The following is a 20,817-nucleotide window of genomic DNA, read 5'->3' on the forward strand; positions in this document are numbered from 1 at the left end:
GATCTTTTTCTGTTGGTCAGAGGAGGTTTTTCTGTTGCTCAAGGGATCTTTTTCTGTTGGTCAGAGGAGGTTTTTCTGTTGCTCAAGGGATCTTTTTCTGTTGCTCAAGGGATCTTTTTCTGTTGCTCAAGGGATCTTTTCTGTTGGTCAGAGGAGGTTTTTCTGTTGCTCAAGGGATCTTTTCTGTTGCTCAAGGGATCTTTTTCTGTTGCTCAAGGGATCTTTTTCTGTTGCTCAAGGGATCTTTTTCTGTTGCTCAAGGGATCTTTTTCTGTTGGTCAGAGGAGGTTTTTCTGTTGGTCAGAGGAGGTTTTTCTGTTGCTCAAGGGATCTTTTCTGTTGCTCAAAGGATCTTTTTCTGTTGGTCAGAGGAGGTTTTTTCTGTTGCTCAAGGGATCTTTTCTGTTGCTCAAGGGATCTTTTTCTGTTGCTCAAGGGATCTTTTTCTGTTGCTCAAGGGATCTTCTTCTGTTGCTCAAGGGATCTTTTTCTGTTGCTCAAGGGATCTTTTTCTGTTGCTCAAGGGATCTTTTTCTGTTGCTCAAGGGATCTTTTTCTGTTGGTCAGAGGAGGTTTTTCTGTTGCTCAAGTTATCTTTTTCTGTTGCTCAAGGGATCTTTTTCTGTTGGTCAGAGGAGGTTTTTCTGTTGCTCAAGGGATCTTTTTCTGTTGGTCAGAGGAGGTTTTTCTGTTGCTCAAGGGATCTTTTTCTGTTGGTCAGAGGAGGTTTTTCTGTTGCTCAAGGGATCTTTTCTGTTGCTCAAGGGATCTTTTTCTGTTGCTCAAGGGATCTTTTTCTGTTGGTCAGAGGAGGTTTTTCTGTTGCTCAAGGGATCTTTTTCTGTTGCTCAAGGGATCATTTTCTGTTGGTCAGAGGAGGTTTTTCTGTTTCTCAGAGGAGGTTTTTCTGTTGGTCAGAGGAGGTTTTTTCTGTTGCTAAAGGGATCTTTTCTGTTGCTCAAGGGATCTTTTTCTGTTGCTCAAGGGATCTTTTTCTGTTGCTCAAGGGATCTTCTTCTGTTGCTCAAGGGATCTTTTTCTGTTGCTCAAGGGATCTTTTTCTGTTGCTCAAGGGATCTTTTCTGTTGCTCAAGGGATCTTTTTCTGTTGGTCAGAGGAGGTTTTTCTGTTGCTCAAGTTATCTTTTTCTGTTGCTCAAGGGATCTTTTTCTGTTGGTCAGAGGAGGTTTTTCTGTTGCTCAAGGGATCTTTTTCTGTTGGTCAGAGGAGGTTTTTCTGTTGCTCAAGGGATCTTTTTCTGTTGGTCAGAGGAGGTTTTTCTGTTGCTCAAGGGATCTTTTCTGTTGCTCAAGGGATCTTTTTCTGTTGCTCAAGGGATCTTTTTCTGTTGGTCAGAGGAGGTTTTTCTGTTGCTCAAGGGATCTTTTTCTGTTGCTCAAGGGATCATTTTCTGTTGGTCAGAGGAGGTTTTTCTGTTTCTCAGAGGAGGTTTTTCTGTTGGTCAGAGGAGGTTTTTCTGTTTCTCAGAGGAGGTTTTTCTGTTGCTCAATGGATCTTTTTCTGTTGGTCAGAGGAGGTTTTTCTGTTTCTCAGAGGAGGTTTTTCTGTTGCTCAGAGGAGGTTTTTCTGTTGCTCAAGGGATCTTTTTCTGTTGGTCAGAGGAGGTTTTTCTGTTTCTCAGAGGAGGTTTTTCTGTTGCTCAAGGGATCTTTTTCTGTTGGTCAGAGGAGGTTTTTCTGTTGCTCAAGGGATCTTTTTCTGTTGGTCAGAGGAGGTTTTTCTGTTGCTCAAGGGATCTTTTTCTGTTGCTCAAGGGATCTTTTTCTGTTGCTCAAGGGATCTTTTCTGTTGGTCAGAGGAGGTTTTTCTGTTGCTCAAGGGATCTTTTCTGTTGCTCAAGGGATCTTTTTCTGTTGCTCAAGGGATCTTTTTCTGTTGCTCAAGGGATCTTTTTCTGTTGCTCAAGGGATCTTTTTCTGTTGGTCAGAGGAGGTTTTTCTGTTGCTCAAGGGATCTTTTTCTGTTGCTCAAGGGATCTTTTTCTGTTGCTCAAGGGATCTTTTCTGTTGGTCAGAGGAGGTTTTTCTGTTGCTCAAGGGATCTTTTCTGTTGCTCAAGGGATCTTTTTCTGTTGCTCAAGGGATCTTTTTCTGTTGCTCAAGGGATCTTTTTCTGTTGCTCAAGGGATCTTTTTCTGTTGGTCAGAGGAGGTTTTTCTGTTGCTCAAGGGATCTTTTTCTGTTGGTCAGAGGAGGTTTTTCTGTTGCTCAAGGGATCTTTTCTGTTGCTCAAGGGATCTTTTTCTGTTGCTCAAGGGATCTTTTTCTGTTGCTCAAGGGATCTTTTTCTGTTGCTCAAGGGATCTTTTTCTGTTGCTCAAGGGATCTTTTTCTGTTGCTCAAGGGATCTTTTTCTGTTGGTCAGAGGAGGTTTTTCTGTTGCTCAAGTTATCTTTTTCTGTTGCTCAAGGGATCTTTTTCTGTTGGTCAGAGGAGGTTTTTCTGTTGCTCAAGGGATCTCTTCTGTTGCTCAAGGGATCTTTTTCTGTTGGTCAGAGGAGGTTTTTCTGTTGCTCAAGGGATCTTTTTCTGTTGGTCAGAGGAGGTTTTTCTGTTGCTCAAGGGATCTTTTTCTGTTGCTCAAGGGATCTTTTTCTGTTGCTCAAGGGATCTTTTTCTGTTGGTCAGAGGAGGTTTTTCTGTTGCTCAAGGGATCTTTTTCTGTTGGTCAGAGGAGGTTTTTCTGTTGCTCAAGGGATCTTTTTCTGTTGGTCAGAGGAGGTTTTTCTGTTGCTCAAGGGATCATTTTCTGTTGGTCAGAGGAGGTTTTTCTGTTTCTCAGAGGAGGTTTTTCTGTTGCTCAATGGATCTTTTTCTGTTGGTCAGAGGAGGTTTTTCTGTTTCTCAGAGGAGGTTTTTCTGTTGCTCAAGGGATCTTTTTCTGTTGGTCAGAGGAGGTTTTTCTGTTTCTCAGAGGAGGTTTTTCTGTTGCTCAAGGGATCTTTTTCTGTTGGTCAGAGGAGGTTTTTCTGTTGCTCAAGGGATCTTTTTCTGTTGGTCAGAGGAGGTTTTTCTGTTGGTCAGAGGAGGTTTTTCTGTTGCTCAAGGGATCTTTTTCTGTTGGTCAGAGGAGGTTTTTCTGTTTCTCAGAGGAGGTTTTTCTGTTGCTCAAGGGATCTTTTTCTGTTGGTCAGAGGAGGTTTTTCTGTTTCTCAGAGGTTTTTCTGTTGCTCAAGGGATCTTTTTCTGTTGGTCAGAGGAGGTTTTTCTGTTTCTCAGAGGAGGTTTTTCTGTTTCTCAGAGGAGGTTTTTCAGTACAACTATCGACTATCAGCACAAACTGAAGTTATACCTGATTTTGCAACTCTTAAGCTAAGGCAGCTTTGTGATGCCATAAGGTCTTAGAATAATTTTGCCTTGTAGCTTTCCAGCCAAAAACGAATGTAACATGTCATTGAAATAGCATGAAATAACCAAATTGAACTTGTTTTATAAAAAAAAGAACTGTGTACAAAACATGTTTTAACCAGTCGTGGAATATTGTATGTTTATTGGTATGTTTGTATTACTACGACAAAGCCCATCCCCCGTGAATTTTTATAATAAACATTTTTTTCTTATAATAGTTTGTGCTTGCATTTAAACTGGTGGACTGTTGTTGTTTGGAATCTACACTTAGTTTCATAAGCCTAGCAGCCAAGTTATTATTCTTTATGATGGTATCGCAGGCTGCATGGGCCTCACCTAACCCAGGAAGTTCATTTATTTTCTCAAAAACAAAACATTTGGACCTACAACCCTTCCATAACAAAATCACCATAGTTAGTCAAAACCAATGACACTATTGCTGAGGCTGTCACATGGGTAAAATTACTTCTGGTATCCCAGGTGCTTTCATCAATACATTACTAATCCATCATTTATGCGAACACCTTTGAGGCACTTGACAATCTCATAGGTGAAGTCCTAACCTTAACAACAATCGAGTGTGAAATATCGACTGCAGCCGAGGGCTAAGCTTTCCATGTGTGCTTTTTTTAATCTGTGAAGGTGTAGGTGCGTTTCTTTGGTCTTTAGGCCTACAAGCCAATCGCAGCCTTTGGAATTAGTATGTGTATTTCTAGAAAGACAGGACAGGCTTTGTTAGAGCTGTGTTACATTATATGGTTTGGGGAAGTGACGTGTTGTTGCTTTTTTAAGTAAACACTTGAAAGCCTGAATTGGTTGGGAATTGAACTTTATTTCATTCCAGATCAATAACATTTATTTTTTATTTCATATTGTTCGCAGATATTTTGATGGTACTGTTATTGCATAGCCTACTGAACCATAGTGCTAAAGTATTCAAATAGATTTTATTGCTTTGCACGATCTGGTTATTATTAAATGTAGTATTTTGTGAAAATCACCTTTATATTTCCTTTCTTTTAGCTCCTATGTGTGGAGGGCAGCTCCGTGGCCCAAATGGCATCATCACCTCCCCCAATTACCCAGTACAATATGACAACAATGCCAACTGCACTTGGATCATCACAGCATCTGACCCGAACAAGGTGAAAACTCCACAAATGCATAAAACGTCATATGAGCACAGCCTTGATGCCTATTCACTGTTGTATGCAGGAAGGATACACAGATATTGAAGGATGATATTCAGTATCTGCAGAACATTATTTCTGTTCCAAGTAAGCTGACCTGTAAAACAGCATCCTCGCTGTTATGAAACCTCATAAATGACTAGGTCTGATTTGGAAAGATCTACATGCTCTGAATCTATGCTCATCTTGCAAATAATTGCATTGCTTAACTCACCATTGGTTTTAATAGTATGTTGCTAGGATGGGGTGTATACTTTCGTTTGCTTAACAATGCATAACACTTATAGATGTTGAGTAAAAATATCTGTGTTGATACTTTTCAGCATTGATGAAGATACTCAAGTTGGTAGCTAATCTTTCTCTAGGCTCAGCCACCTTGTATTGAGTTTTTCACTGAATTGAGTGCAGTGCATGAATGGACAAAACCAATGCAAAGTCAATGTGGACAAACAGTTTCTTGTTACCAACATTTTTCAAAATATATTATTTGTGTTCTGCAGAAGGAAGAGAGTCATACAGGTTAGAAATGACAAGAGGGCGTGTCAATAATGACATCACTTTAAGAGTTATCTTTAATATGATCCTTAAAGGGATAGTGCACTCAGAAATGAAATGTCATTTTCTCATCATTACTCGTTCTCAAGTTGTTTAAATATTTATAAGTTGTGTTGTTTTGCTTAACACAAAGAACGATGTTTGGAAGAATTTAGGAACGTAGGAAAATTAAACTACTGTGGTAGTCAATAGTGCCCCAGAATTCTTTGGTTTCTAACATTCTTTTGTGTTCAGCAGAACAAAGAAATGTATACAGGTTTGGATGTAAAAGTGAGTAAATGATAACAGAATACATTTTTTTGCATGAACCTACCCTTTAACTTTTGGGTAATACTGTGTGATGAATTGTTTGGAACAGAGTAATTGAGAGTCCTGTTAAAAATAGGAGACAGATTTAGAAAAAGGCCTCAAGTGGAGACCACGGGAGTGAAAAAAACAGTGGCACACTGTGTCACGACTTTGGAGTGTAGGTCAAGGCCATTTTCCTGATCGCTAGCCAGATTTTCTTTATCTGGGTTCAAATAAATGGTTTTACAAATCTCTCCCCTCGACCACATGACTCAGCCGGGGAGGCGAGAGATCGGAGAGAAATGGAACAGGGTGGAGCAACTGTATCAATGTTCTCTGTTTTATTTTTGCACGCACTGTTCTTTCATTCTGTGTAAAGGACAGGTTTGGCTGGAGAGGAGGGTACAGATGAAGATGGAACAGCGCTGTGTTCGCTCGTCTAATAACATTCTATTTTTGTTCAGACACAATAGCACCTGGGAAAGACACGGGGTTACTTTAGCTCTGATTCTGTGGCAGAACCAGGGCTAGATAAAATGTGCCTGACAATGAGATTTTTATTTCGCCGCAGCTGGTTTGGTGCACAAACCAAAGACTCTCCCTGTGTGGAGAGACGCCAGCAGCTGTTGCAGTCTTTACCATCACAGCTAGCTATAGCTTGACATCATTTAGCATTTGATGATGGATACTGAATATTTAACAGAGATTAAATTTTTTATGGTAACATTTTTTCTCCTTTCTCTTGCCAGATTAGCCTGTGGCTCTGTTTCACTTTCAGGTCATGTCATTTTTGGCTCAACCAATGCCATGAGTTTTGGGTGGGGCTACATGTGCTTTGACGTTAAGCAAATATTAGGTTTTAACGGGGTAATAGTTCACCTAAAATTGAAAGTTATGTCGTCATGTACTCACCCTGTTGTAATTTCAAACCTGTGTGACTTTCTTTCTTCTACAGAACACAAAAGAAGAATGTTGGTAACAGAACAATGGCTGTACTCATTGACTTGCATTGGTTTTACGTCCATATAATAGAAGTGAATGGGTCGCTGTTGGGTCACCAACATTCTTTAAAATATCTTCTTTTGTGTTTTGCAGAACAAGGAAAGTCAAATGTAAAAGAGTAAAAGAGTTTGGTCACCAGTGACACAGAAGTTAAAAAAAATTCAGTTTTTACAATATTTGGATGCACTTTTTAGCCAATACACAGTTTCAACCCAATCTCAGTGGACATTTGTGTGATTTATATAAGTGCATGAAAAAACTGTTATGACAGTTGGTAAACATTGTGACATGTCCAGTCAACCAAAATAAAGTAAAGACACTGAAAACACAACTACACAAAATAAAACTTCATGAAAGTTCAGGCAGCCCATGAACCCTATCTGCAATGCCTAAGTGGCACATTCCCCTGAGCTACAGTTAAAGAGGCTCTCACCCTCCACAGATCCATTCTGTTTATGTCATCCTTGGTGCCTAATGACGGGTGTTGGAAAACGCTTGAGCTTGTAGCTATATAAAGAGACAAAAGCACAGAACTCTGCAGGGAGGGCAGCATGTGGGGACTCACGGTGGCTGAATCCCCAGCTCACAGACAAACATTTGCTCATAGTCTAGACACTGGCTTTCTGTTTTAGACGGAGGGATCCCGGAAGGCATAATAATACAGAATGAGTTGTTCATAAGAAGACATGGCTGATTGTTTTTGTAGTACTTCTCATTTTTAATTATCAGACCGTCTTTTGTTCACTTTCCTTATGTGGTGGGATGGTATTATCAGCTGCTCCACTTCTGCAGGGACTTCCAGTTTGACAAAAACAGTCCTACCCTGTGCTTGGTTGTGTTTGAGCATTATCACTCTGAGCTGTGAGACTGTTTCCACACTGTCTCTTGTCTTATAGTCTCTCAAGTGTATTTTTTTTAGCAAAAACCCACTGAAGTGCCTTTAAATCCGCAGCTTTGTTTGATTTTCATTTTCCACTAAAACAGCAAGTTTGAATGAAAAGTATTGAGTAGCCCCTCCCTTTTCAAAAATAGCCAGTAGTGTTTAGTTTGAAATTTGATGAGAAGCTGAAGTGCAGTATGATGTTATACAAATTATTATCCGTATAGAAGTTGCTGTGAGAGACTGTTTTTAGTTTTAAATGTTTGTACGTTTTTTTTATGTTTTTAAAGGGATAGAGAATGAATGTCATGTTTCATTCTCTGCCCTGTATTGACACAACCCTGAGGTCCAGCCTTTTGCATCACAATCCACAGAGCTGTCCATCATAATCGCACACCACTGTCCTTATGTAACAGGATACAGCGAGACTCACTCGAGGTGGGCTGCACACCCTCTTTTGAAAAAAAGAAAGAACTGGAGGTGGTAAAAGACGGCATCATTCTATTCGCTGGTGGTTTGACCTAGAATCCTGGCACTGTTTGTTGTGGAGTGTGTTTACCATAAGACAGAATGCAATTTGCATTTATATTAGCTTTTTCATTAGGAGTTGGTCTCCAAGCACTCCACAAACATTAAGAATTTGGTTGAAATGTGGCAGCCGATTTGAAATGGGAGACTAGACAGGACATTTGGTTTATTTTATGCTTGTTTTTTCCCCTCCGTTTCTTTTTCTGTTTATCAGATGTAATCTTGAGCGAAGTGAAACAAGCCTTCCAATTTAATTGTTCATCTTTCATCGTTGCTCTTTTGTTTAAAAAATGCTTTTTAGCATTTTATCGTGGGGAAGGATGAGAGTGATGCTCTTTTGTCCTTTCATTTTCCTGCATAATTGATGTCTTTTTTGTTTTCTTCTGCAGCTGCCAAAAAAGTTTTTTCTTCAAGTGGTGGCAATTGAATATGTAATTTCGGTTTCCAAAATAAGTATGAAATATCTGATGTTGTATTGGATAATGAGTGGTGCTAATTCAGCGAATGCAAAAATGGCATTTGACATTGATTTAGTATATTTATAGAGAGCAGAATATTATAGACTATAGAAACAAACGTCAGCATTCTGGCAAGCGGCACCAGTTATGATAACTATACTAACCAAAACCGTTTGCATTACAGTAGGCAAAGTAAATCACAACAGATTCAAACACGGCAGCAATATAAAACTCTAAAAGTTCAGTGAATGGTTCACGCTCGGCTCTTTGGTGAACCACGGTCCATCTTGCATGCAGGTGATCAAGCTGACTTTTGAAGAGTTCGAGCTGGAGCGCGGCTACGACACTCTTACCGTAGGAGACGGAGCTGTAATCGGCGATCAGCGGACAGTCTTTCATGTGTGAGTACTTTTGTTCTTGTTTCGCTTTCTTCTCCATCCTCTCTCAATCTCCGCCCAGGTCGCATCTCCCGCTCTTTAACTCTCCTGTCTGCTTGCAGAACCCCCTCCCGATCTTCTTCTTTCATCTCCCAGCGTCTTGTCTTCCTCCAGCCCCTCCGTTTTCTCTCCTCCTCCGCTACTTCTTCCTTTCGTCCTTTTCCATTTCATCTCGTTTCGTCAGCCTGCCGAGCAAACGCGTAATGCAGAATTATCCCGAGATGTATTGTCAATCACAATGAGTCTCAATGTTAGGACAAGATCACTCCTGCTGCTGAAAGTGCATTGCATATTGACGCCCCGTAATGCGGTTTTCCGCACCAGATGCTCCGGAAACGTTGCTGAGTGTGTTGTTATTAATTGCGCTGAAATTTATGGTCTTCATAAAGTTTTATTGATGCCGTTTTATGTGTGCACTCTGGCAGGCCCGGACAGGAGCTCGTGTTCCTTTTGATTGGCCTGGTGTCCCAGGGCGATTTCACTGTAGTTACTCACAGTTCCCCGATGGTCTAATGTGCTTAATTATCAGTTCCGTAAGCCCTCACAGAGCGATTTTGTCAGTCCCCGCAGGCTTGCGCTGGGAGAATCAAGGGACTCTCAGTGTTCCCCTAGCAGTGCAGATTGCAGAATGATGCCGCATGTACAGTTATGCATAGACATTTTTTTTATATGCGTCTTTGTATTTAAGGTTGTCTGGAACCACAACGCCAGATCTGGTGGTCAGCACCAGTCACCAGATGTGGCTAAATTTCAAAACAGATGACACCAGCGGCTCTCTGGGCTTTAAGGTTTCTTTCGAAGGTGAGTATATACAGTATACAAGGTATACAATGTAATAAATTAAATTATTGTAAATTAAGTTTCTTACTTTTAACACTTGCATCCGAGTTAACGCTATCATGAATCATTTATTTACAAGATATATGGATTTAAAGTATTTTAATATATATATAAAAAGTGTAATTGAAAATTAAAATAATCAATTTTTATCATCAGGAACTTTTATGAACTCATTTAAATGCATAGTAATTTAACACTGGAAAAAAATCTGTAAAAATAGGCCACCTTATACTGTATTAATATGAAGTCTTTATTGATTTTTTGCATTGTATTGAATTGACCCTTGACCCTTCGCTTGGAGTTTAATTGACCGGACCAATCATAATGTCGATATTATGCACCCCCTGTTGCTATTTGCCATTTTTTCCAAAAGTTTATCTGGCTGTGCATTATGCGGTTTAAAAAAGTCCTCTGCATTTGTTGCTGGCCGTCACACATGATCCCAGCTATAAGTCATGTCACTGTAGAATCTTAGTTGTCATAATGTCAATAATAAAGACTTCTTAAAACAGACTCGTATAAGAAGAGTTTTCCTCAAAGAACGACTTTAATATGATCCGCGCTGAAGGACTGCATCTCATCAACACTGCCAGATTTTTTTATCAGAGGTAAAATGTGATCTTTATGGTCATAATCACAGTTTCACCCGTTCACAGTACGACAGGCTCTCTTTATTTTATTTACTTTATTCCGAGCTACCTTTACATCCTGAATATATACTTCAAATTAATATTGCAGACGTTTTTATTGCTTTTGGCTGAAATTATTATTTCAAAATAAATATTCTTTAGTGAAGGGTTTGGGCTTTGCAAAGGGCCAATTGTGTTTTAGGGAAATGTTTATAAAATTAATGGATAATGTCTTGCCAGCACATTTTCTGTAGTTTTTTTTTAATGTCAAGGGTTATCACTGTAGCTTGGGTCAGTAATAAAAATGTTCTTCAGTTATTGTAGAAAAAAACAACTAAAAAGCTTTTGAGGGATGTGATTATACTTTATAATGGTTAATTACCACGTTAATAGAATCTAGTCTCAGTTGAAGCCTCTGACCCTGATGATGTCACTGTGCACTGATGATCCGTCACTGTAATAACAAATAATTATTTTAATGATTACAACACAATAGCCACGTATAACTCATTGAATCATATGTATGGACATGAGAGGCGTTCAGTGCCGGTTTATTTTATTTACTCTCAGTGATTGCATATCATATCATAGAGTGAAGTAGGTGTAGGTATTGTAATGAGGTCATCGGTTTGCTGAATCACATGCCAGCCACCCACATCAATGGTATACACATGAAGCCAAAATGTACACCTGCCCCGGGGAATCTTGCACCATGTGTTTTCTTCTGAGCACATTTCCCAATTTACTTGTGCTCATGGTGGCATCCTGCTATTTGATGGACTCTTGTGGGATCTGTTAAGAATACAAGCACAGCATGTTCTTCTTTTATATCCTTTTTTATTTTACATTTTTCCCTTTACCATTATACTTTCCACACATGTGGCACGGGTCTTCAGAGCAGACTGTGAGCATTTAACCTTGTAGGAATGGGGGCTTTGTGACGAGGAGGATATCATGCAAGAGTTTCTATTAACTTTAAAGTCCCACAGCATCCGAAAGTGTTATCACTTTAAACGTATATTTAGACATTAAAATAGCATATGTAAAAGTTTTACATGTAAGAATAATTTCTTTACGCTTTTAAAATGACTTAACGTAATTGTTAATGTGATTGGTTACAGGGTTATAATGTCGTAAACGGAGGCCGTTTCAAATTGCATTTTTTAACAGTCTTTGGTAAACTCTGCAATTCTCTGCAATGGTTTAAAATGATGAATTTGCACATGGTTTATCTTGAAGCTTTTTAAAACACAACATAGACATAAAAAACAACATTAAAAACTAGATTTTCATCACAGGGGGACTTTTACAGAACATTGTAACTAGTGTTTGGGAGTTAACATGCGTATTCCAGGTATCAGATTATGTGTTACCTGTTTGCAATATTATTATTCACAACTGAATCTAGAAGCACATACATTAAATGTGCCCAATCATTGTAGAAGTTATTGTACTATTTGCGATGGTGATGGGTGTACCAGTGTGTTGTGCTTATATGTGGCATACAGACTAAAAATACTGCTGTAAACCAAAATAGTGTCTCTGTAAAAAAATCTTTCTGCTAGGAATGGCAGCTAGCCTTATATATCAGACAAAAGAATTTGGGTGTTGACTTAACAGTGGCGAAATTTCTGCTAAACAACTGCTAAAAAATGAAACGCACACCAAGTGTAACACATTGTTTCTAACTGTTATGATTCCTGTCTGACTGCCCTTGAGATTCATGAAAAGTCAGAAACTATGTTCAAGGGAATAAACACTATGGGGAATAAATACAGCAAAAAATCCTCACTTCCTATACTATAAAAGCTTGCTTACTCATCGACTATAGAGAAGAGAGTTTTATTGAGAAACTCAGTGAGAACTATTATAAAAGTGACACTTGACATCGCATAATACATGTTGTTACTCTAATGAATAACACAATATTGAAACATTACATTTTAAAAGTAGCATTACCAAATAATGGAAAGGCAGATGGCCCCTTTTTGGTTTTTAGTAGGTGGGCATGCCCGCAGCATTTCCCCCTCAGCTCTACACTAGAGGATTTAGGTGTTTAAAGCTTTCACATCTGTCACTTTAAGCTCTTTTCCTCATACCCACTGTTGTTTTACACACATTTGCTACAAATGGCCAATTCCAGCATTATGGATTTGACATTTTTATACAAACTTGAAATATAAAGGGTCAGGTAATGCATTTATTACCAATATATTGAATCATCTGTTTATATTTGACTAAACCAGACATATAGACATCTATGCACAAGTTTTCTATTTTAGAAGAGGGACATTAATGCATTAAGGATGTAACAAAAAAAGAGGACACATGTTTTTGAGAGACGGCATACTTTGTAGGATTTCTGTGAATTAAAATGTGCAAATCAGAAGCAATAATACCCAACACATGTCGAAGGGATGGCTCTTTTAGAACATAAAATAGTCACTATATTTTCTATTTCATGTTCCCAGGGAAAGAGAATTCTGGACTTGTATGTTGTGTGAGGATAAGTGGAATTATCCCATGCCTTCCTGCGTTATTAGTAATACTTCACTAGGAAGTCAATGACTTCCATCTGTGTTCTGGGATTTAGAAAAGGAAAGTGTCATGAATAAATCAATGGAAAATTGCCGTGGGTAAATAACAAATGCCAGCCCTAGAGAAAGTGTGTTTGTCACCGGGCAAAAGATAGCTGTAACAAAGTGTTAGGAAGGGTACTTATTGAATCACGCACATGAACACTCCCACAGGGATAACTTTGCTGCGTAACATTTGTCAAGTAAGGAGACAAGGCCGGATATAGAGTACGTGCAACACTCTCGATTCCTTAAGATCAGGGCATAATTGGCTTTTTTAAGACACGGGCCAGAAATTCAAGGTCAGGTGGAGACCGTCACACATTCTGTTACACATGCAAGCTTTTCTATAGGCTATGCTTGAAATGTTGTCTTGTTATTAGGCAATATACAGTACAGAGGTAAAGAAGGCTGAATAACACAATACGGTTTTTATTTACATACAGGATATAACATCTATTCTTTGTTTGTGCTTTATTTATGTGTAAATGATGTTTTTAAACGCATTCACCTTTAAGTCATTAAGTTTCTGATTCCTTTCTCTCTCTGTCGTGGCCTTTTGTTGTATTGGCCTTGTGCTTCTAAATGAGCCCTGACATTCAGAGACAGGGGACGGTATAAAGCAACAGAGGGAAAAAAGTCCATTCATTAGGTGAGAGAGCCTTTCTGAGACTCCATTGGAGCATCAAAGATGGCACTTTGACTGGTTTTGCTTTGCAGCTGGAGAAATAGACCAATTTTGAATATATGAAACCAAAAACTGGTGTAGAAAAAACCTTAAATGTCCAGTGTGTAAAATTTAGCCTCAACTAGCGGGGAGGTCGTGAATTGCAACCAACGGCTCACTCCACCCTTCCCTTTCGAAGCACTACTGTGGCTGACACAGAGCTAAGATGTCATCATGTTTTTGCTTCTTTGCCGAAGGCGATAACGTATTTACGAAAAGCTCTCTGTAAAGCAGTTTGTCCGTTTAGGGCTACTCTGGAAACAACATGGCGAATTCCATGTAAGGGGACCCGCGGTATATGTAGATAGAAATACATAATTCTAATGTAATAAAAACATAACGCTTCATTAGGTAAAGTCTTCATACACCTCTGAACACAGTTATGTATATTATATAGCATTTCTGTCAATAGATCCACCAATAAACGACACATTAGACCTTTAAGTATTGTTATTGAAATATGGGTGAAAAAAAGATATTTATATGTTTACAATATAATATAATATAATTTCTTTCACTTTTTACAGAAATTGACCAGGGTGGTTGCGGAGACCCAGGAATCCCAGCCTACGGCAAGAGAGAAGGCTCGGGCTTCCGACACGGCGACAAGCTGTATTTTGAGTGCCTCCCAGCCTTTGAGTTGGTAGGAAAGAAGAACATTACCTGCCAGAAAAATAATCAGTGGTCAGCCAAGAAGCCAAGCTGCGTGTGTAAGTGACATACCTTACCCAAAATGCAATACATTTTACTCCCACCTCATCACACCTGGGAGGCTGATGCACCGTTATTACTGTCTAGCCATCTCAAAAATTGAATCTAATGGCTGCGTCTTTCGTACTGTGTGTCCCTGCTCCCAGATATTTCCTCTCGGCGGATGAACCATTAAATCATTTTCTCGAACTCAACTTAAAGATTAACAGTTCATTACAGTCATCATTTGAGTCGTTTGATGGCTTTATTTAGTTGGAGGAGTTTAGCAAGTTTATCTGAACTGAAGAAAAGCTCATTTGAGCTTGTGGCCAACACAAAAAACAAAACAATCTAACTTCCAAAGTAAGACTTAAATAACCTGCATCCAAAAGAAAAATAAATAAACAACAAAGACTAACCTTCCTCCTTGACTAAACAAAAAAACATTGACAAAAATAAGATTTAAACAAAAGGGCACCCTCTCCCTACCTCTTTCCACAATCATAACAAATATAGTATTCACATAATATAAATAATACTTAATTAGCTCACAATTCTAGTCACTGGTAAAGATTGTTGACTCCTTTCACCATCTTGAGAGACATAACCACACTTGGCTACGCACGCACGCTCAAAATAAACAGCAACCACACAATACATCCACTGGGTGAAACCAGTCCCCAATATATATACACACAGTCTAAATACATCCACAGGACGTAACAGAGTGGAAGGATAACATATGAACTCATTTGTGAAAATGCAGGTTGCCAGAAAAGCTTTGCTTTCAAACTTATGTAAACAGTTGAAATTTTTTTAGTGCAAGGACTAAAAAAATCATTTTAGTGCATTTTCTTGTGTTTTATTTTTAAAATTGTGTTAAATTAGGTGTCACGTTATGAGTTAGTGATGTTGATTATATTATGTCAATGGTGATGTTTTTATCACATAGTTGGACACAATAATAATCAAGAATCATAAACATAATGAAGCACTGTGAAAAGGACTCTTTTTGTTTAGACACCTAGATGCTTTGCTGCTATTTGCTAAAATAAAACGTTTTTACAGCCAATTAAAAGCTTGAACACAGTCTAATACTAACAAATAGCATTGCACTTTTTGACAAAGTTGTTTTGCTATCATTTTGACTCATGCATACTATCGGTTTCTCTTCCTGTCTTCATTTGTCATTATAATGGCGCCCATCTTATTAGATCAGCGGCAATACAGTTGACTTACAACTTTGCATTCTGCTATTTTATGACATTATTATTAGCTCAGACAGCACAGTCATTCATACGACTTGGAAGCGTAACAATTTGTCTGCAGTCCACCACCGAGCTCATTTTCATCCTCCCCGTGGCTATTTAGTGATGGTTATTGGCCTCTCAGCTTTTCCCCAAATCCTAAAAATGAGTTAATGTCGGTGTATGGATAATCCCTGCAGATAACCACTTTCATTATCTTCTGCCGTAGACCACACACACACACACACACTTATACATATACATATACATATTAGGAGATGACAAAATAACAAAAAGGTATTAAAGGTTTAAATGGATCTTAACAATTGACTGCACTAAGCTCATCTCTTTCTTTGTCGTAGCATTGAAAAAAAAATATTTTGTTGTTTATATAATGAAATTAGACATTTTTATTTTATTTTAAGGTGCTTGTGTTTTATAAATCCTTTCCTATTAGGGTATTTACTGTAACACTTTTCAATAAGGTCCTATTAGTAAACATTAGTATATGCATTAGCTAACAAGGAACACGTTTTTCAGCATTTAGTTCATGTCAATACAGTTATTCATGTTAGTTCATGTTGCATTTACTAATGTTAACAGTGACAACATTTGCTTGTAATAATGAATTTGTAAATGCAGTAATTTACATGATTATATGAATCAATGTTGAAGTATTGTTCATTGTTAGTTTATGTTAGCTAATGCAGAAACTAATTGTTAACAAATAGCTTATTGTATGGCATTGCCGTGTTTAGAGCTCTTACAATTAAAAAGGGAAGTGTATCATTTTTGCACCAGTTTTACAGAATGAATTTGTAAAATGCATGCCATTGGTTGACAGATAGTTCGACTCTATTGGTTGAGCCATTTTTTATGTCAGGCTAGAGAGAATAATTTAACAAAAGGTTTTGATATTCCGATAGCATCAAACACCCAGAGCATTTACAATTTTTGGTGAAATAAACCTTCAAATGGCTTTCTTATTGTTGTCCCTGCACATTAAGTTAAGAATTGGGAGGTATTTTACCTATTATCGTCTTTAGGAAAGCAGACTTCTGCTGTTACATTTCAGCATGCATATTCGAAATAAAGAACTAATTTCTCAAGGTCTTGGGTTCTTTTGTCACTAGAACTCTTTGTATATGCTAAAATATGTAATTTCATGCTTTCCTCTTTTCTGCTGTGAGCAATTACACATCTCTTTGCATTGTGATTTGAATAGGCAAACGCTGTCGTTGCATTCTGCAAGATTGCTCTATAATAACTATAATGTACAAAGCCTCCATGTCTAAGTATCCCTTGTTTATATCTTTGCACAGTTTCTTGTTTCTTCAACTTCACAACTCCATCTGGAGTTCTGCTGTCTCCAAACTACCCCCAGGAGTACGGCAACAACATGCACTGCGTGTGGCTGATCATCGCCAAACCCGAGAGCCGCATCAACCTGGCCTTCAATGACCTGTGCATGGAGAAGCAATTTGACTTCCTGTCCATTAAAGACGGGGGCAAGGCAGAGTCGCCCATTCTGGGCACCTTCTCTGGGGATGTGCTGCCGTCACCCATCACTACCAGCGGCCACGTGGCCCGGCTCGAGTTTCTGACCGATCACACCTACACAGATCGCGGCTTCAACATCACCTTCACCAGTACGTTTCTGCGTCTCCTTAATTCTTTTCATGGAATAAATGTTTGATGCGTTGATGTTGATGTGTTTTTAAACTGGAGATGTGAAATTGTTTTTTAGGATTTACATCTAGAATGTATAACAGCTGCATCTACTTGTTTCTAGGATACTAGAAACCTTTTGTTAGAAAGGTTTTGTTTTCTTTCCTGTATATTGCAGAAATATTCAAACAAGAACTATACATGAACTGAGAAATCTGTCAGTGATCGTTTTTCACAGAGGTGACGTGAACAGCACCCATAACAGAATTCTTTAGTTTCCCCAAATCTGTTTATGATTAAATAAAGAAAGAGATAATGAATGCTTTCGGGAGTTGATAGCACACAGTAAGACTCCCTGTGCACTGTGTTTTTGAGAGGTGGGAGGAACGTCCACATCATTCTTGTTAATTAAAGAGATGACAAACTCCATCAAAGCTTGTTGACATAAATGAATGATAATTAATGAGATGCACAATGTTTGGGTTATACACAAAAAGTCATGCATGATTTATTCTAAGTTGTCATGTTTTATTCTATAAAGTAAAACATGGCAGAAATTACCCGCTCATGATATTAGTCAAGCTTTTACGCGTCTTAAAAACAGCGTTTTTTTAACAACTTGCTAATATCGACTGCCATCATTGTCGGGGATGTCAACCATCTCAAAAAATTACTTATAAGGGACTATGCTTTTAATCGGGTATGAAAATGTTGTCGGAGGGTTGATGGTGGTGATGTTGATATCGAGCGACCATAATGTAGTCTGTTTATAGCATCATGTTAGCTTTTTGCTTCTGGCGGTTGTATTTAGGCCTCAAAAGGAACAAATCTTGTGTTTATTTGTAAAGATTATTTTGATAGAAAAAAAGTAACATAAACCTTTGTTAATCACAGAGCTTTTTTCTTCAATCTTCCAAAACTTTGTTGGAAAACTCCCTAGGCTTACGAGTGGGCCGACAATAAAACGTCATCCCTGCTGCACTTTATTCTTTTAGTCCTCAGTTTGCTGGTATAAAACTCAACTGGTTCTTACAAAGCTATGAAGAGGTTCAACCAGGCACTCAGGTGAAGTAGAAAAGTCTGTGATAGGTGCTCTTGGGGTAGGGAACAAACGAAACCGGAACAAAAAAGCAGGTCCCAGGCACTCAGTCAAATATGAGAAGGAGAAGGATAAAGTTAAAAAGCCTTTATTAAGTGTGGCGTAAGTCATTTAAAAAATATATTTGTATAAGAGCCAACATGCTTCGACCAACAACTGGTCTTCCTCAGGGCAAAGTATCACAAAGAATGAGAATGACATCAAATTATAAATAAACTCTCACCCACAGTCAGACAATGGAATATTCAATTAACCTAATCAGGCCTTCTACAATCCATAAAACCAATAATGCATTCAGGTCTACAGGATAGGAGAACAACCATAATTAGCAACACAGCAAATGAAGAAAAGAAATAAAACAAAGAAAAGAAATATCCCCCAAACATAGGTCATCTGGAGAGGAAAATAACAAGTATCGACCATACATAAAGACATAAATACGTATAAGGCTAAACCAATATATAGGCATAAAAAACATATCATAAAAAACATTTAAACTCAATATCCTCGTTCAGAACTGGATAACGAAGAGCATCGAGCTGATGGATCCAAAATGCCTCGCGCTGGTTGAGTCTACGAATCCTATCCCCACCTCTATCCAAAGGTCTCACATGCTCCAATACCTCTATTTTCAATAGGGAATCATTCTTGTTGTGCATATGTAAGAAGTGTTGAGCCATCTGATAATCTGGGCTGCTAATACGAATAGCATATTTATACTCCGCCAACCGATCACGTAAACGACTTTTTGTGCGACCGACATAAAACACATTCTTACATGGGCATTACAAAGATTGTTGCGCACATTAGTGCAGTCAAGGTTTACATTTCCTTCGTTTTGTGTACGGTTTACCCTGGGAGTGGAACCCATGTCATTGCTAGTGGCATGCTCTACTAGTTGAGCTACAGGAGAAAGCAGATTTGCTGTAGAGCTTTTGTCGTCTGGTAATGCATCATCTTCTCTGAAGTCCTATCGACGGGCACCGAGTGGCTCGGAGCTTCCCACTCAACCAAGGAACTTTGGAAGGGACATTAATCAATATTTTGTTCTAACTGAAATGAATTAGAGTCGTTATTCTACTGAAACAATGAGGCACAACGTTTTCAGTTCAGTGGCTGTATTGAGGGCTATGTCTAAAATTGGTTAGACCTGTACAAGGTTTTCTCTTTTTTCATTCATGAAAGCAGAATCTTTTGCACCATTCCTCAAAGGTTTTGAACATGTAAACTGTAACACGATTCTACTTCTACTCTTTCTAGGTGTTCAGTAAAAAAGGTTGAATGAATACATTTCTTTTTACGTGCAGCATTTCGGCACAACGAGTGTCCTGATCCTGGAGTTCCAGTGAATGGAAAACGTTTCGGGGAGAGTCTTCAGCTTGGCAGCTCTATCTCTTTCCTATGTGAGGAAGGGTTTGTGAAGACCCACGGATCTCAGACCATCTCCTGCATCCTTAAAGACGGAAACGTTGTGTGGGACAACGCTGTGCCACGTTGTGAAGGTGTGTCCTTTCTCGACTAAATGAAGATGTAAATATGCAAATGAATTGGTCAATTTGTTTATGTTTGACCTTACTATTATAAATATATTGTATGTTATTATGTAAATTGTATTTTGGTTTGATATTGTCATTACTGAAGGGGTGTTGTTTTCAAGGCATGTCATCTTTCCCAATGGCTTCCTTCAAGCATTCTGCAAATTAATTCTTAAATATTATATTAGAGAGATTAAAGTCACAGGATTGTTAATAATAAAGAAAAAGACATGCTAAATAAACTGTTAACAGATCAGAGCCTAATGCGTTACATTATGTGTTTTTTCATAAAATGACTAGGGCTGTTCAGAATTTAATCGTGATTAATCGCATCCATCATAAATGTTTGTGTTTACATAATTAATGTCTGTGTGCTATTCATATTAATTTTTGTATTCATAAACACATGCACCTACATGGGTAGTTGACACATAAATCGTACATGTGTCCTATGGTGTGACATAGCAAAACAAAATGTTAATATTAAAATTTTAGATTATTAATATTTGTATTTTTCATATTAATGGCATTCAAGAGATTTATCTTCAATCTTTTACTGTCACACCATAGTTAAATATAAAATTATTTAGATTAATAAACGTTTATATATAATTTAAATTGTTTGTAAATATAAATAAATATATCTAAATATTAAAAAATAATACAACATTTATATGCACTGTATACAGACATATATTATGTAAACACAAATGTTTCTTCTGAATTAAATGAATCACGATAAGTTGTTCACATCCCTAAAATTATGCACAAAACTGTCATAATCCAATTACATGTACATGTGCAAATCAAATATTGCTAAACATTCATAATACATATTTCAACCCAAATTATGCATTTATAATAAATATATGTACTGATTGTGCCACATGACTTAGTTAAGCGTGTGCTTGAAATGCTGTGGCAGTTTCTTGCAACAATAAACAAACATAGCATGCAACCCTTTTAGTATGCACGTTACTAAACCCTTAGAAAGTTTCTCAATTTGTTTTTCATTAAGTATATTCAGAGACTGATTTGAATACGTGAACACATTCATGAGATATTTCAGTATCTTCGTAAGTGTTGTTTAAGCATTTATA

General features: G+C 38.0%; 1 protein-coding gene across 1 annotated transcript in view; it reads left to right on the top strand.

The window, feature by feature from the left end:
- Positions 1-20,817, top strand: part of csmd2 (CUB and Sushi multiple domains 2) — a gene marked incomplete at both ends in the record, with an annotated part of 241,505 nt that overhangs the window by 130,876 nt on the left and 89,812 nt on the right. Inside the window, 6 exons of the mRNA XM_079485563.1 lie at positions 4,392-4,513; positions 8,567-8,670; positions 9,395-9,507; positions 14,006-14,188; positions 16,738-17,064; positions 19,490-19,684. Coding sequence (XP_079341689.1) covers positions 4,392-4,513; positions 8,567-8,670; positions 9,395-9,507; positions 14,006-14,188; positions 16,738-17,064; positions 19,490-19,684 — 1,044 coding nt within the window. The remainder of the gene's footprint in view (positions 1-4,391; positions 4,514-8,566; positions 8,671-9,394; positions 9,508-14,005; positions 14,189-16,737; positions 17,065-19,489; positions 19,685-20,817) is intronic.

Source organism: Barbatula barbatula, assembly GCF_947034865.1.
Source record: "Barbatula barbatula genome assembly, chromosome: 21".
In the NCBI taxonomy this organism is placed as follows: domain Eukaryota; kingdom Metazoa; phylum Chordata; class Actinopteri; order Cypriniformes; family Nemacheilidae; genus Barbatula; species Barbatula barbatula.